Source organism: Panthera pardus, unplaced genomic scaffold, assembly GCF_024362965.1.
Source record: "Panthera pardus isolate Hobbes unplaced genomic scaffold, ASM2436296v1 HiC_scaffold_20, whole genome shotgun sequence".
Lineage (NCBI taxonomy): Eukaryota > Metazoa > Chordata > Mammalia > Carnivora > Felidae > Panthera > Panthera pardus.
Genome location: NW_026526766.1, coordinates 62,048,864 through 62,063,804, shown reverse-complemented (window position 1 = coordinate 62,063,804; position 14,941 = coordinate 62,048,864). Strand labels below are relative to the sequence as shown.

Here is a 14,941-nt window from a genome sequence, read left to right as displayed (position 1 = left end):
GCCAACCTTCCACCAGCCACATGAGTGAGCCATAGCAATCTAGGAGAGGAACTGCTCAGACAACCCACAGAATTGCGACAAATAATAAATCGTTGTTTTAAGTCACTCAGTTTTTGGGGTCTTGTTATGTCACTAGAGATAACTAACACAGAAACCAACAGCCTAACAAGAAAGAACCCATACATGGACTCGGACCAGTTAGTGAACAGAGCTGGAAAGGCAGTGAAGAGACTAGTAGCACAGGCTGAAGGAGCAAAGAGGAAATCACTACTGGAGTCTGGAGAATGGTCCATTGTATTATTCAGTGGCAGAATAAAGGGCAAAATTGGCATAAGTTACCTGTAGTGACTTAGAAGACAGAAAACATACCTAATGAATTTATAAACATGGTTTAGGAGATTTCCAGTTTCAATCACCAAAGAAAATATTAACTGGCCTTTTTAGCTGCGTATGATACGGTGTGGGGAGAAAGAAAGAAAATTAGGAAAGAACTTCTCAGTTTGCATGTGGAATCTAGAGGAAATATACAGAGCCTAAAATGTGCCGGCTTAGAAACTGCTTCCCATTTTCATTCTTTCCAGCCAGTGAAAGAGTCTCGTAGTAAAATACAACTTATGGATAAAGATCAAATCAAGAGAATTACTGTGCAACCCTGTATTAAGACCTCAAAAATATCTAAGATGGTGTGTTGTAGGCACTCTTAACAAAAGAACTTTAAGAACTTCAAGGGCATTTTACTACAGCAGCCTGAGCCACCCAAAATAGAGACAGCCCTGTCTGGGAAATAATTATGGATGTAGTTTTTTTTTAATTAAAAAAAATTTTTTTGTAATATTTATTTATTTGTTCGTTCTTTCATTCATTCATTCATTCTGAGAGAGCACATGAGCGAGAGGGGTGCAGAGAGAGAGGGAGAGACAGAGAGAGAGAGAATCTAAAGCAGGCTCCACACTGTCAGTGTGTGGAGCCCTACATGGGGCTCAAACTCACAAACTGTGAGATCATGACCTGGGTCAAAACCAAGAGTCATATGCTTAACCGACTAAGCCACCCAGGCACCCCTGGATGTAGTTTTAGAACACGGAGTGAACCCAATCAGATCCATAGGAAACCCAGAAAGTTTCTGGGGTAATTGCATCACAAAGAGTATCACCAGCTTGAACTGCTGAGGCAGTTCAAAACAAACGGGAGCCTCTGGAACCTCAACTTCCTATTGATCGGAAATAGGCTGAGAAAGCTATTTAACTGCAAACATGGGCTATGTCTTATGGAAAGGAAGATGTCTCAGAGAGCAGAACTGAAAGCCCAGGTGGAAGAGCCAAGTGACAAGGAGAATAATGGACTAGGAAACCACACACAGGGGTAAAACCATACCCTAATCAAGGAACATTCCATACTTCAGAGTAGGGAACCTGCTAAGGTATAGCCAGCTGGCTTTCAGAATTGCTATGGGCTAGTGACTGTTATGTGCCTCTCATTTCTCCCCTTTTGCAGCAAGGGTGTCTACTATGGTTATTTTGTCCCTGCCTCACCATTGCTTGTTGGGTGTGTTTGGGGGTTGATAATGTGTGTGTTTGGTTGACTAGTCCCTCAAATGGAATGATTCACACCTGGGGAAACTTGACAACATCTGGACATGACATACGTCTCAAGAGCCCAAACTTCAAGCTTCATGTGGTGACTGAGATGACATTTTTGGGTCCTGAGAAAACAGTGAGAATGTTGTGCCTGCGGGAGGAATGTGAATAATCTGTGGCCATAAAGGACCTGTGCTAGAGTGTTCAATAGTAGAAAACTACTTCCATCTGAGTGTGCACAAAAGTAGAGTATATTTCTAAATCACATTTAGTGTCAGGCTGGTCATACAACTTGCTTTGATCAATAGAATGCAGCATGCAAATTTTAGAGCCTATTCCTGAAGAGGTCCTGTAGCTTCTGCCTTTGCTTTCTTAGAATGATGCCCTGCGACCACTGTGTGAGGAGGCCAGTCTAGCCTAATGGAGGATGAAAGACCATGTAAAGCAGAGTCAAGGAATCCCAGCTGATAGCCAGCATCAACCGCCAGACATTCAAGTCAGTCTATCGTAGACCGCCCAATTCAAGTGACCCTCCGCCTGTATGTAGTCACATGAGTGACACCAGGTGAAACTGTAGAGGAACTGCAGTTCCAACCCACAGAGTCATGAGAAATAATAAATTGTGGTCCTAAGCCACTTAATTTTAGTGTAGTTTTTGTTTGTTTTTTTACATAGCAGCAGATAAATGAAACAACCCTGATCTTAAGATCTTATAATCTATAGGAAAAAACAGACAAATAAGCCAGTAATAATCACAATAAAAGGTGATGATCTTTCTAATATGGAGGTGCAGAAGGCCTATGGGAGCATATAGCAGGAAAATGAAGGCTTGTTTAGTGGGGAGGTATGGCTGTATAGAGGGAGGAACATTCATCCTGAGATCTGAAAAATAAGAGGCATTTTTATCCATAGGGATGGAGGGAATGTAATATGCAGTGACCTCAAGCTAAGAAAGCATTTACTCAAATTCAGCATGGTTGTTACATCATGGGAGTCTAGTTAACACTACCTGAATGAATATATAACAAGGCATCAGACCTCCTTAAAGTATACCTTGCTGATGCATTATCACCACAAAGTGGGTTATGGAGTTATATTCTGGGTATGTTTATGATAATTCATGTGTGCTTTTATGTAGTTGTTTTTGGCTAGATCATCAGTGTGGTTTAATAATAGTAGTTACTGAAGACCTACGATGAGTCGTGGGCTATGACACGTTTTCTACATTAATTATTTTATTTCCATTTATAACTGCCTTGCAGGGTAGAGTATGCCCTCATTTTCTTTCTTTTTCAAAATTGAAGTATAGCTGATACACAACGTTACCTTAGTTTCAGGTGTACAACACAGTAATTCTGTCATGCTACGCTCACCACAAATAGCTGCCATCTGTCACCATACGGCACTATGACAATACCATTGAGTATATTCCTCATGTTGTACTTTTCTTTCCCATGACTTACTCATTCCATAACTGGAAACCTGTACCTTCCACTCCCCTTCACCCGTTTTGCCCACTGTCCCACTCCCCTCCTCTCTGGCAACTATCAGTTTGTTCTCTGTATTTATGAGTTTATTTCTGCTTTTTTTGTTTATTCGTTTGCTGGTTTTTGAGTATGCCTCCCCATTTTATAGCTAAGGAAATTAAGGTTCAGAGAGATAGAATGAATTGTCCAAGCCCTGAATCGGGTCACCATGAGATCTAATAGACTTGTTTCTGGGGTCCACAAAGTCAGAACTATGTTTATAATAATACTAAGACATTAATTGCCTTTTTCACTATGTTGGCATTTGCACTTAGATGCCTGGAGGGCTCTCACTGTTCCCTAATTTATAAGAATGGCTCAATATACTTAAATTGCTTCATGTAAATATTATAATATACACTGAATACCTGTCTTCCTTCTGGGAAGTTGGAGTCGTAGTATATGCTAGAGATGTATGGTACCTATGTCCCTGACCCCATAAAATTCCTGGTGTCCTAAGTTTAGGTTTGCTTTCCTGGTAGATAAAAGGCTAACTGGTTGTCACAATTCATTGCTGGAGGAAGAACTGAGCATGTCTTATGTGTGATTCCACTGGGAGAAGACTCTTGGAAGTTTGCACCTGGTTTCTTCCAGACTTTGCTCCATGTGCCTTTTCCCTTTGTTGATCTTGATTTGTAGCCCTTTGTTATGATAGATCCCACCTGTGAGTACAAACACTGAGTCTTGTGAGTGCTCTTAGCAAATTACTAAACCGGGTGGGGGCGGGGCGGGGTCTTGGGGACGCCCAACACACTAAGTGAAATCTAAACAGGATAAACTCCCCAAAATCCATCTCAAGACACATCATATTAAACTACTCAAAACTAAAGATAAAGAAAAATCTTGAAAGCAGCCAGAGAGCAGGGACATGTTACCTGGAAACATTACCGAGGAACACCCATTCGAACGACTGGATTTCTCATCTGACACCATGGGGGCCAGAAGAAGGGGCATGGCCTCTTTCAAGTGTACATTCTGGATCTGGCTCACCAACTTGTCAGGAATGAGACAAAAACCTCCTCAAAGGAAAACTCAAAGAATTTGTTGGTAACAGAGCTGTCCTTAAATACTGACTAAAGAAGTTTCTTCAGACAGAAAAGAAATGATAAAAGAAGGAATCTGGAGCACGAGGAAGGAAGATGAAACAAGAGGAAAACAGAACTCTGGGTACAAAGAAGAGAGTGTCCTTTTCCTCATGGCTTTTATAAATTATATTTGATGATTGAGACAAAAATTAGAATGCCATCTGATAATCAATGATATTTAAAAGCGGGGAAGGTAAAGGTACCTAAATGGATGTAAGGTTTCCACATTTCACTCAAAGTGGTAAAATGTCAGGGTGCCTGGGTGGCTCAGGTGGGTGAGCATGCGACTTTGGCTCAGGTCATGATCTTGTGGTTTGTGGGTTTGAGCCCTGTGTTGGGCTCCATACTGAGTGCAGACCCTGCTTGGGATTCTATCTCTCCCTCCTCTCTCTCCCCCTCTCCCAGTTGCACACACATGTGCTCGCTCTCTCTCTCTCACTCAAATTAAATAAAAAAATAAACTTTAAAAAGTGGTAAAGTATTATTAGTTATAAGCTGTGTGTATATATATATATATATATATATATATATATATATATATATGACACATAAAAGTATATGGTAATACTCAGAGCAACCACCACAAAAACTGTAGAAAGAAATACACTCAAAAACACTATAAATTAATCAAGATGGAATCCTAATAGATGTTCAAGTAGTCCACAGGAAGGGGAAAAAAGAAACACAGGAATGAGAATCAGAGGAAATAAATGGAAAATGTATAATAAAATTGCAGTCTTAGGTGCTGCCATAATTACCTTAAATGAATTGGAATAAATACATCAATCAAGAGAGCCCACAGTCCATGAGTTGGCATCAGATAACAAGGGTACCTACCATTTGGCTTTCTGGGGTCTGTTCCCTGCACATCTGGGGGGCTGTTCCCAGCCTCCCTCTGGGGGGCTCTGCCTGGAGATCCTCGACAGGCTCTCCCCTCAGGGTCCTGGGCTGCGCTGCTGGTGGGATGCTGTTTGCTGGGGGTCCAGCTCTGCCTGTGGGGCTCAGCCTGGGTGCTGGGCACACAGGGAGGGGCTTGGGATCTGCAGGAATCTGGGCTCAGCCTTCCCTTCTGCTGTTCTGCCTCTCTTCGTTTGTTTTCTTCCTCTCGCTTCCTGGAAGCAAAGCCAAGGGGAAAGAGGAAAAAGTTAGAAGAGTGTGACCCATCCAAATATTCCTGAGTGAGATTTAAATTTTATGAGGAGCTACCACCTCACAGGAGGGATTTGGAAATTCATGATTACCACAATGTCACAATTTTCAGTCTTTTCTGCAGACCTTAGAGCTCAACAGAAGATGAAGCAGAAAAGAATCTTATAGATCAGCCTTTGCCCAGCTGGGGCACACATGATGGAAAACTATGTGATGGGGCACACATGATGGATAGGACAATCCTGAGGTGTGTGTGCCCAAGCTTGTGTGGGATCCCTGCCTGTAACTCCACGCCTTTTTCTCCTATTCCAGAAAGCACATCAGAATGCTGCTGAGAGTGCCAGTCACAGGGATGACCTTTAATCTTCTCTATTTCTTAAAAAAGACCATCGGCAAACCTTAGGATTATATGAAACGATTACTTACAAAGCACCTCACAACTGATTATAATACACCTGTGAGTTGCCACATGGCTATCCAGAGCTCCAGCTAAGGAGGCAAAGCCACTCATTTTGCAGATGAGGTCCAGAAGGCAGGAGGATTTTCAAAAAGTCATACACAAGTCGTGGTGGCGAGGCTGGCACCTGTGGATAGCAACAGACTAGAAGAAGGCTGGCCAGGAGAGGCCAGGAGGAGAAACGAGAGGCAATGGGAAGAGGATGGGCCTGTGACAGCCCAGTTCCAGAAAGGGGCAAGTTGCCTGAGGATGAAGGAGCTGAGTTAAGGACGAGGTTTGTGTGACCAATAGCATCAACGGTAGGGATTTCCAGCGGAAAGAAAGGGGGAAGAAAACTAACATTTATTGAGCATCTTCTGTACTGGGTACTGAGGACCATGGGGTTCGAGTCTCCCTAGAGGAAACTTCGATTCAGAAGGGACACTGAGGAAACAAAGACCTAACAAATAATGGAGGAAGTGCTCTGCTAGTGTGCTTGCACAGAGCAAGTAGTGATTAGTTTTGTCTGGAGGAGTCCGGAAGCTCCCAGCTGGGGCTTCTCAAAGATGTGAAGTCTGCTGGGGCAGATTGGATGGGAATGAGGAGTTCGGTGGGAGGGAGCAGTTTGGGCGAAGGCAAGTAGTGTGGAAAACTGGGTCTGTTTTGCCTCTTCTCATCTTTGAACGATGCTTGCTATACCCAGCAGGCACTCAATGCAGATTTGCTGCCCAGATGACTCAGTTATTGCTCAGGAAGAGAATTAGGTGGCCACATAAGGTTCACGTTCAAGTAGAATGAATGATTCGGTGTAGTGGAGAGAAGCCCAAGCTGGGAAGTATGAGAAATTTTCTAGTCCTGCCCCTGCCAATAACTACATTGAGCCGGTCACTTTCCTGTTCCTGAGACTCAGTTTCCCCAGGTCTGACACTTGTGTGATAGTTTATAACCTGGAATTGATTTAGGGGTCTGTTTAGAAGCCAGATGTCTTTACAAAACCTGGGATATCTTTTGTAACCAGAGAGATGTCTTTTATTGTTATAGTTGGTATCAGAGTCCCTCTTGGGGGAGGGAGGACCTTGTTTAGACAAATATTGTAATCAGCTTCAGAACGGACCTGAGGGCTGGCAGCAGGTGAGACGTTTGGGACCTAGGTGGTGAGTGGCCCTGAGGCTCCAGGGTAGGGCTATTCTATGGTAACAAAAAATAAATAAATAAATAAATAAATAAAATAAATAAATAAAAGAATGTTTGAAGCTCCTGACAGGAGGGAGGAGATGAAAGAACCAGAGAGAGAGAGAAAGGAGGGGGAAGAAAGAGAAGATAGAAGTCTTAGCATTGTGTAGAGCAAGGGCCAGGCCAAAGAGAATCCTCCATGGTGAGATGATGGAGAAGGACTTTACATCTGTGCTCGTCACACTTTAATCCACAGAGTCTCCTGACATCTCATTAAAATCTAGGTTCTGATTCAGCAAGCCTGGAGTGGGGCTCAAGATTCTGCATTTCTAGGGGCATCTGGGTGGCTCAGTTGGTTGAACTTCTGATTCTTGGTTTCAACTCAGGTCATATGTCCTGGTTTGTGAGTTCAAGCCCCGCATCAGGCTCTGCATTGACAGTGCAGAGCCTGTTTGGGATTCTCTCTCTCTCTCTTCCTCTCTCTCTGCCCCTCCCCTGCTCACATGTTCTGTCTCTCTCTCAAAATAAATAAATAAACTTTAAAAGAACAAAAAAAGGCTCTGCATTTCCAACAAGCATTCAGGTTATACAGGTGCTGTGGGTCCCTTGAACCACACCTTGTGTAACAAGGCTTAAGAAAATGGAAAAGTGTGATATGGACTGTGAACTGTATCAAGATGGGTTAGGAAGTGCGTTTCTCCTCAGTGATGCAACTTTTTGTAAGGTCTACTAGGCTCATACCACTTTTTTATAAGCACCCTGACAAGCTGCAGAGCTAAAATACCAGACATGGAAGCAAGAAGCAAGAGTGAGGCAGAGGCACTAAGCCTCTGTGAAGTCACAGAATTCAGATTTCCATAGGCTGTGGGATTTGAAGCAATGCTTGTTTAGATCTCAAGGGACACAGAAGACCCAGATGTAACCCGCTATCTGGGTTACACTCTGATATAAAGCTTTGTCCACTTAACTTCCCCTTCTGAAGGTTTTTTGTCCTGTGGTGAAAGCTCCCGATCTGGGGTCCATGCTTGCTTATCTAATGGGTTCCCACCGGCTCCCATCTGAGCAGAAGTGGCCAGATGGGTTGTGCTAACTCCTGTGTCGCTCTGATGTTTTCATTTGACTCCGGTTTTGTTCCACGCTTTGCCAACTGCTGACGCCCGAGTGTGCGGCCCTGCAATCGACAGGCTGGCTGGACGGCCTGTCATCATCAGCGCCTGAGATTCGTATGGATGCTAGCAGGTGCCAGTTCAGTGTGAGCTGTGCGGGAGAAGGCTGCTTTTCAGAAGGTGGAAGCATCTGGGTGGCTGAAGTGCCGCTAATTGATCTAACAGCCTTGCTCCTGGCAGGCAGGGGGACGGCCTCTCTGTTTATGAGCACCGATGAAGAGAACTGCTCTAGGAAAATATTGGTCATTTCGACAGACACACACGTGCGGTTGTCTGGCTTGGCAGCCACATGGATCTCACTGCCATTAAGAAGGGCTTTGAGGTGATAAATTAGACTTTGTTGTTTGAGCGGTCATTTCTCTTTCTTTGGGGAAAGCAAACAGCTTTCCTTTTCAATTCCAAGAAGCCACTTACAATCAGCCCCTGGGCAACCCTTGTTACTGCACACCTTTCTGGGCCTCCAACAGAGACAGCCACAGGACACACAAGGGATCCGGCCTTTTAGAGTGATCAGGATGTCCAGAAAGCAGGGGCACTCGGCCTTCTGAAGACTTCTTTGGAAGGGGAGGTTTGCAGGAGGGTGTTGTTGTTTTGTTTTGTTTTTTGTTTTTATTTTTCATTTTGGTAGAACCAAGTAAAGCAGATTTGGAAGAAAGAATGCAATTACCAGAATATATCATTAGACCCTCAGTCTGTGAATAGAAATAAATTAATGTTTAAAAAATTTGACTCATTAACAAAAAAAAAATCTTCCGGGCGGCACACCGCCCACAACTGTGCAGTTCTCCAGAGCTGTGGCTCTTGATGTAAAAGTAGTGATCGCTGGGGAAAAGGGGGGCGGTGGGATTAGAGCTGGGAATGATGCATAACCTGCATCCTATTATATACCTGCTGCCTTAAAACAAAAGCAACAACATGGGGTGCCTGGGTGGCTCGGTCAGTTAAGTGGCTGACTTCAGCTCAGGTTATGATCTCATGGTTCGTGAGTTTGAGCCCCACGTGGGGCTCTGTGCTGACAGCTCAGAGCCTGGAGCTTTCTTCGGATTCTGTGTCTCCCTCTCTCTCTGCCCCTCCCCCCACTCACATTCCATCTTCCTCTCCAAAAAGATTAAAACAAACAAACAGAAGCAACGACAGCAACACACATGCACACACAGGACACAGCCCGAGAGGAGAACACGAGCCTATGCATATCCCTGGGGAATAAGGTCCAGCGCCACTGTTCATGGCCCAAGTTCAAAGGAATTTCAGGTGATTCATTTTTATTTGGTAGATAAGGAAAATGAGGCAGAGAGGTAAGTGATTTACCTATGACTACATACAGCTGAGCTGGAACTCAGCTTTTCACCCCTCCCTGTACAATTTACCTCTGTGACTGAGTCATTTTCGTAACATTTCACTTCATCTTTTTCTATCATTTAAAAAATGAACTGGGTCATAAGAAGAAACTGCTAATATTGCATCAGAGTGGCCATTAACAGCATTTCAACCTAGCCCCGGATGTAGCCTTTCATCCTAAAACTCTCAGATGCAGTAATTGTCCTGAAATTTAAGTGTTTTTTTCTCCAACTAATTTATTACAGAACTTGTAAGTTCTAGTAATCTTCGTGGGGATTATGTTATAAACTCGACCTATTTTGGTCCAATTTAGCAAACAAACACTAGAAAAAGAATCAGTGCTATTCTAGTTTATATGAAAAACTGAAGAGAAAAAAAATCCTGTCTATGACACAGCAAGTAACATTTTAGCAGGAGATTTATTAACATGGCGGAATGTTCACGCACAAAATAGTCCTACCTTGTCCTCTCCTTTTTTCTATTATCTTAAGGGAAACTGACCAGACAGCAGTTTTCGAAGGACTGCCAATTAGTCTTGTTTGTACAGTCTTTTCTAGAGCAATGCTTATAGCTCCCCAGAGGCTCAGAGTATAAAAAAGGGAGAAAGTCAACTGAAGATGACATCATTGGCAATGTCCATTTTGGGTCCTGTGCACCACAGAGCAAAGAAAGTCTCCCAACTGTAGGCTGAAGGAACTGGGGCTGTTTCCCCCAGGGCAGAAAAGATTTAAGGGACACATTGCTGCTGCAGATCTCTGAGGTGCTATTGTGAGGCACTGGCGTGCCCTGCAAACCCTCCAGATCAGACCTAAGTCCCAAGGATGGGGATTTCTCCAAATTAGTGGCCTAGATGGCAACTGCAGAAATGGGCCAATAAGAAACTCAGTAATCAAAAGATTGCCTGATGTGCAGAGAATCAGATCAAGGGCAATCATTTAAATGACTTGGCCATCCAATGGCTTAGCATCTCAGGACTGGGACTGTTTGCAGTGTGGCACAGATCTGCCTCTGGACCTGGACAGTTTGAGTCCTGGGAGATGATTTTTTTCTACCCTCCTATGTGGCTTCCATAGAGAGCTGCATTTGCCCAGTTTTGACAAGAAGAAACTAGTTCTGTCAGACAACGCAGAAAGAAGCAGGGTCTTTCCCATTCGAGTGGAGTATTCAAGTTTCCATTGCCATGGATGTAGGGCCTATGAGGGGTTTGAAAGATGTGATTAGAATGGCTTCACAAAAAGGGACATCTAGTTTGTTTCGACGTCCTGTTGTTGGACCAATTTAACTGGGCTTTGCCCTAATGACATTCTTGATTATAGTCTTGGTGTAGGCTTGCAACCAACTAATCTTCTTAATTTTCTCAAAAATTTAGTTAGAATTTGATGTGCTCTGCCATGGTAGTTAGCTTTGAGAGTAATAGGAAGAATTTTTTTATTAAACTATGTTGCAGAATTGTGATGGTGGCTTGGCACCACTCTTTTTTTTTTTTTTTTTTTTTTTGAGAGAGAGTGAGAGTGGGGTAGGGTAGAGAGAGAGAGAGGGACAGAGGGAGAATCCCAAGCAGGCTCCATGCTGTCAGCCCAGAGCCTGATGCCGGGCTCGAACCCATGAAGTGTGAGATCATGACCTGAGACAAAATCAAGAGTTGGACGCTTACCAACTGAGCTACCAAGTTGCCCTAATACCATTATTTTTTTAGTTTTTAATTTTTTTTTAATGTTTATTTATTCTTGAGAGACAGCGAGAGCAGGGGAGAAGCAGAGAGAGGGTGGGGGGGAGACACAGAATCCAAAGCAGGCTCCAGGCTCTGAGCTGTCAGCACAGAGCCCAACACGGGGCTTGAACCCACAAGCTGGGAGATCATGACCTGAGCCAAAGTCGGACGCTTAACTGACTGAGCCACCCAGGTGCCCCACAACACCATTCTTTTAACAACAACACTGGAACAACTGAACAAATACTGGGTTAAGAGAAAAACTGATTTAGGGCCTGATTCTGGTTACACTTATAAGTATAAGAAGAAAGAAAGAAAGAAAGAAAGAAAGAAAGAAAGAAAGAAAGAAAGAAAGAAAGAAAGAAAAGAAAGAAAGAAAGAAAGAAAGAAAGAAAGAAAGAAAGAAAGAAAGAAAAAAGAAAGAAAGGAGAAAGGGAGGAAGGGAGGGAGGAAGGGACGGAGGAAGGGAGGGAGGGAGGAAGGAGGGGAAGGAAGGAAGGGAGGGCGGGAGGGGGGGTGGGGGGAAGCAGGGCTGATGCACGCTGGCCTGTCCAAACGGATGCTGGCACCTGGAGACAGCCTGCAGCCTAAGTGTGGTTGGTAGGAGTCCTGGCTTAGGGCAGGACTGAAATTCCTGTGCCATCTTTCTCCTTTACTAGCTGTGTAATTTCAGGACAGTTAACCTCTATGTGGTATTTTCCTTATCTATGAAATGAGATTAAAGATAGTTGCCCTGTGTCTACCTTACTGAATGACTGGATGGACTTAATGAACCAATATATAAGAACTTTGTAAGCTGTAAAGTACTATATAAACGTAATTGGCATTACTGCTTTTTAGGTAAAGCTGTTAAGATAAAGCTGCCCCGTGACAGGATCTGGTTAGAAGTGAAGAAATCAGTGTCTGGCATGGGTTCCTTGCAGTTAAGAGCCACAGGGCTTGGCCTGATGATACTTTCAGAGATGCTCATTGATGAAACCACACAACTCCCTTTCCTACAAGAGCCGCTTTAATCATCTCTCTAAAACCTCTCATGGGTCCTGCATTCATGGCAATGGAAATCTAAATACTCCACTGGAATGGGAAGGAGCCTGTTCACTGTTCTGCAGTGTCTGACAGAATTTTCCTTTCTTCAGCACTGGGCAAACACAACCCTCTGTGGAAGCGACACAGTGGTTTCATGTTCAAATACATGCAGTGGTGACCCCCTTTGCTCTTACGTTTCTTTTAAGAATCAGAATAAAGAACTGTCATAAACCTGTCAAATGGTAATTTGCTCATGAGAAATATCGAGGGAGCTAGGAAGCCAAAGGCACAGATACAGAAGCACCAGTGTGTGTTGTGAAGATAAATGGTATGTAAACATAGTTCCTGCCTGAGTAGGGCAAACAATTAAAGTGGTATTCTTACAGAGATCCACAGAATTGAAGGAGACCTAAGAGAGTATCTGGCCCAAGCTTCCCACTTGGCTGAGGGGGACACTAAGGCCGAGAATGAAAAACGATACATGTAAGGTTTCAGACCCACTGTAGGGGCAGCTATTAAACATTTAGGATTTTATGATTAAATGCTTATTAAATCTCAGGTATTTTAAGAGACTGGACATATGGAGACACACAATATAATCCCTGTTCCCAAGGAGTTGATAGTCTAGTGGGGGAATGAGGCCCATTCACTCCTGCAGATGGTTCTGCGTGTAATGGCTTCTGGATGTGATGAGGGCCAACACGGAGGGATCTACACGGAACTATGGGAGATGTGGGAGGCAGTGACTACACTGGAAGAAAAAAAAAAACACCTAGAAAGGGTGTCAAATGAGAAAGAGGGAAGGAACTGAGAGGTTATAAGAGCGTGAGCGAGGACATGCAACCCAGGTCTCAGAGAATCTTTGACTCAGAAGAAATCTCAAAGACTGGCTCTTCATACAGCTGAAAGAAATTCCTTGTATATCACCCCGGCGAGATGATAATTCAGTTTCTGCTGGAATATTTCCAGGGAAAGGAAGCTGATTACCTCACAAGGCATAAAAGGTTCCGCTCTAACCTTTTCAGTTGGTGTTGTGTGGTATGTAATGGGGTCTTCTGTACGATTCTGTCTCTTCATTGTCACTGAATAACAGGCTGAGTAATATCTGGTCTCTGACTTCCTTTCAAGGGAAGAAGAAAATGTCACGTGTCTTAGGACCTTTGACTTATAGAATGTTAGAGCTGAGGAGCGGGGAGCTCAGATATCATTTAGTCTAATGGTTTTTAAAAGTCTCTTTGTGACTCATGGACTTTTTTGACATTGTGATAAAAATATGTAGGTCTCCTCCCCCAAAATGTCCATATGCTCATGATATACAAACTGTTGCACACAGTTTCAGGGCATTCATGGAGCCCCAGAGCCCATCCTGGATTAAGAAATCTTTTCATTTCTTGGGAAATGGGAAACTGAGGCTCAGAGAAGTGGGATGAAATGGAGTGGAATCATAGGAGTGATTTCCCATGGGTCAGACGACAATGTGAGCAGAGGAGTAGGGCTTATGGGTCAACCCTGGAGAAACTCATTGCCAGACTGAAGATGTTCAGGGAAGCAGGCAGTAAGCGGATCTATTATAAATTGAAAAGGAGACTTGGGGTAGGAGTGGGGGTGCCAGGAGCACTTTCTTTATCTGAAAGTTGGTTTATGGAAAAGGGTGTAGACTTTTCTCTTTTGCTTTAAGGGGTATCTCAAGACCAAAAGGTAGAAAAGAACTTCTGACAGAATTGCCCTCTACTGGAATGTGCTGTTTGAATTCTTTGTCACTTGACTTTTTTGAGGACACAGAACAACCTCCTTAGAAGGGACTTCAGCATCACAAGAGTTTGAACTGGATGACTCAAACTGGACTTGATTATGTTAACTCTAGGAGACATATGCAATCTCATAGAGTAGCCAGAAGGCAGCTCAGGTCTCCCAAAGAGTATGGTAAGTTAAGGAAAGGGAAATGTGAGGAAGTGAGGGAAGTTCAGGGTGGCGGAGCCCTCAAGTGTGAGGGTGTGGGAGGGAGGCAGTCACGGAGAGAAATGGGACTTGGAGATAGAAGCGGAAGCAGAATGATGAAGGGTCTTATGTGGGACCATGGATGGTATTCAAGAACAATGGCCCGTGTAGCATGGTGGGACATGAGAATGGAGGCAAGAGGACATTTCAAGAGGAATTAACAGAATCAATGGTGGCATCACTAGCAGGGAAATCAGGAGGCGAGAAGAAAGGCTGTGCTGATGAGGTGTAGGTTTCACAGTGAGTCTGAAGTGACAGTGACAACAAGACACAAAAATGGAAAGTGTTGGCAAGTCACAAAAGGACAGCAAAGTGGAAATGCCCACTAGGCAACTGATGATGTGGAATCAGAGTTCCAGGAGGTCAGGATGTGAGACAGATTAATGGGCTATCTACAGAGATGAAGTCACTGAGGTTTCATGAGTAGACACCTTTCCAATGGAAAAAATGTATAGCATGAGTAGAAGTCTAAGGAGCGAGTCTGCAGAGCTGACCTCAGTGTGGAGATGGTATAATTAAAAAGCTGTGAGAAGGAAGAGATGGAGAGACAGAAGAGAGCTGGGATAAGAGAGTGAAATAAAAACCCAGCAAAATGGAAGCTTCCGGGGACAAGAGTGATCAACATAAATACAGTCTTGTCTAGTGTGCATTCAACTGTGTGCTATGGCAGGTAAATTATAGCAATGTTCCTTTTGGCAACAACATAGGTGGTGCAGTGTGAGTTATAAAGTGCTTTTAAGTGGATTATAGCTATTT

General features: G+C 43.6%; 1 protein-coding gene across 9 annotated transcripts in view; it reads right to left on the bottom strand.

Annotated features, from left to right (window-relative positions):
- Nucleotides 1–14,941, bottom strand: part of INVS (inversin) — a 158,199-nt gene that overhangs the window by 27,997 nt on the left and 115,261 nt on the right. For all 9 annotated transcript variants that reach the window (XM_053908126.1, XM_053908133.1, XM_053908127.1 and 6 more), the window contains one exon: nt 5,026–5,300. In XM_053908126.1, the coding sequence (XP_053764101.1) occupies nt 5,026–5,300 (275 nt within the window). The remainder of the gene's footprint in view (nt 1–5,025; nt 5,301–14,941) is intronic.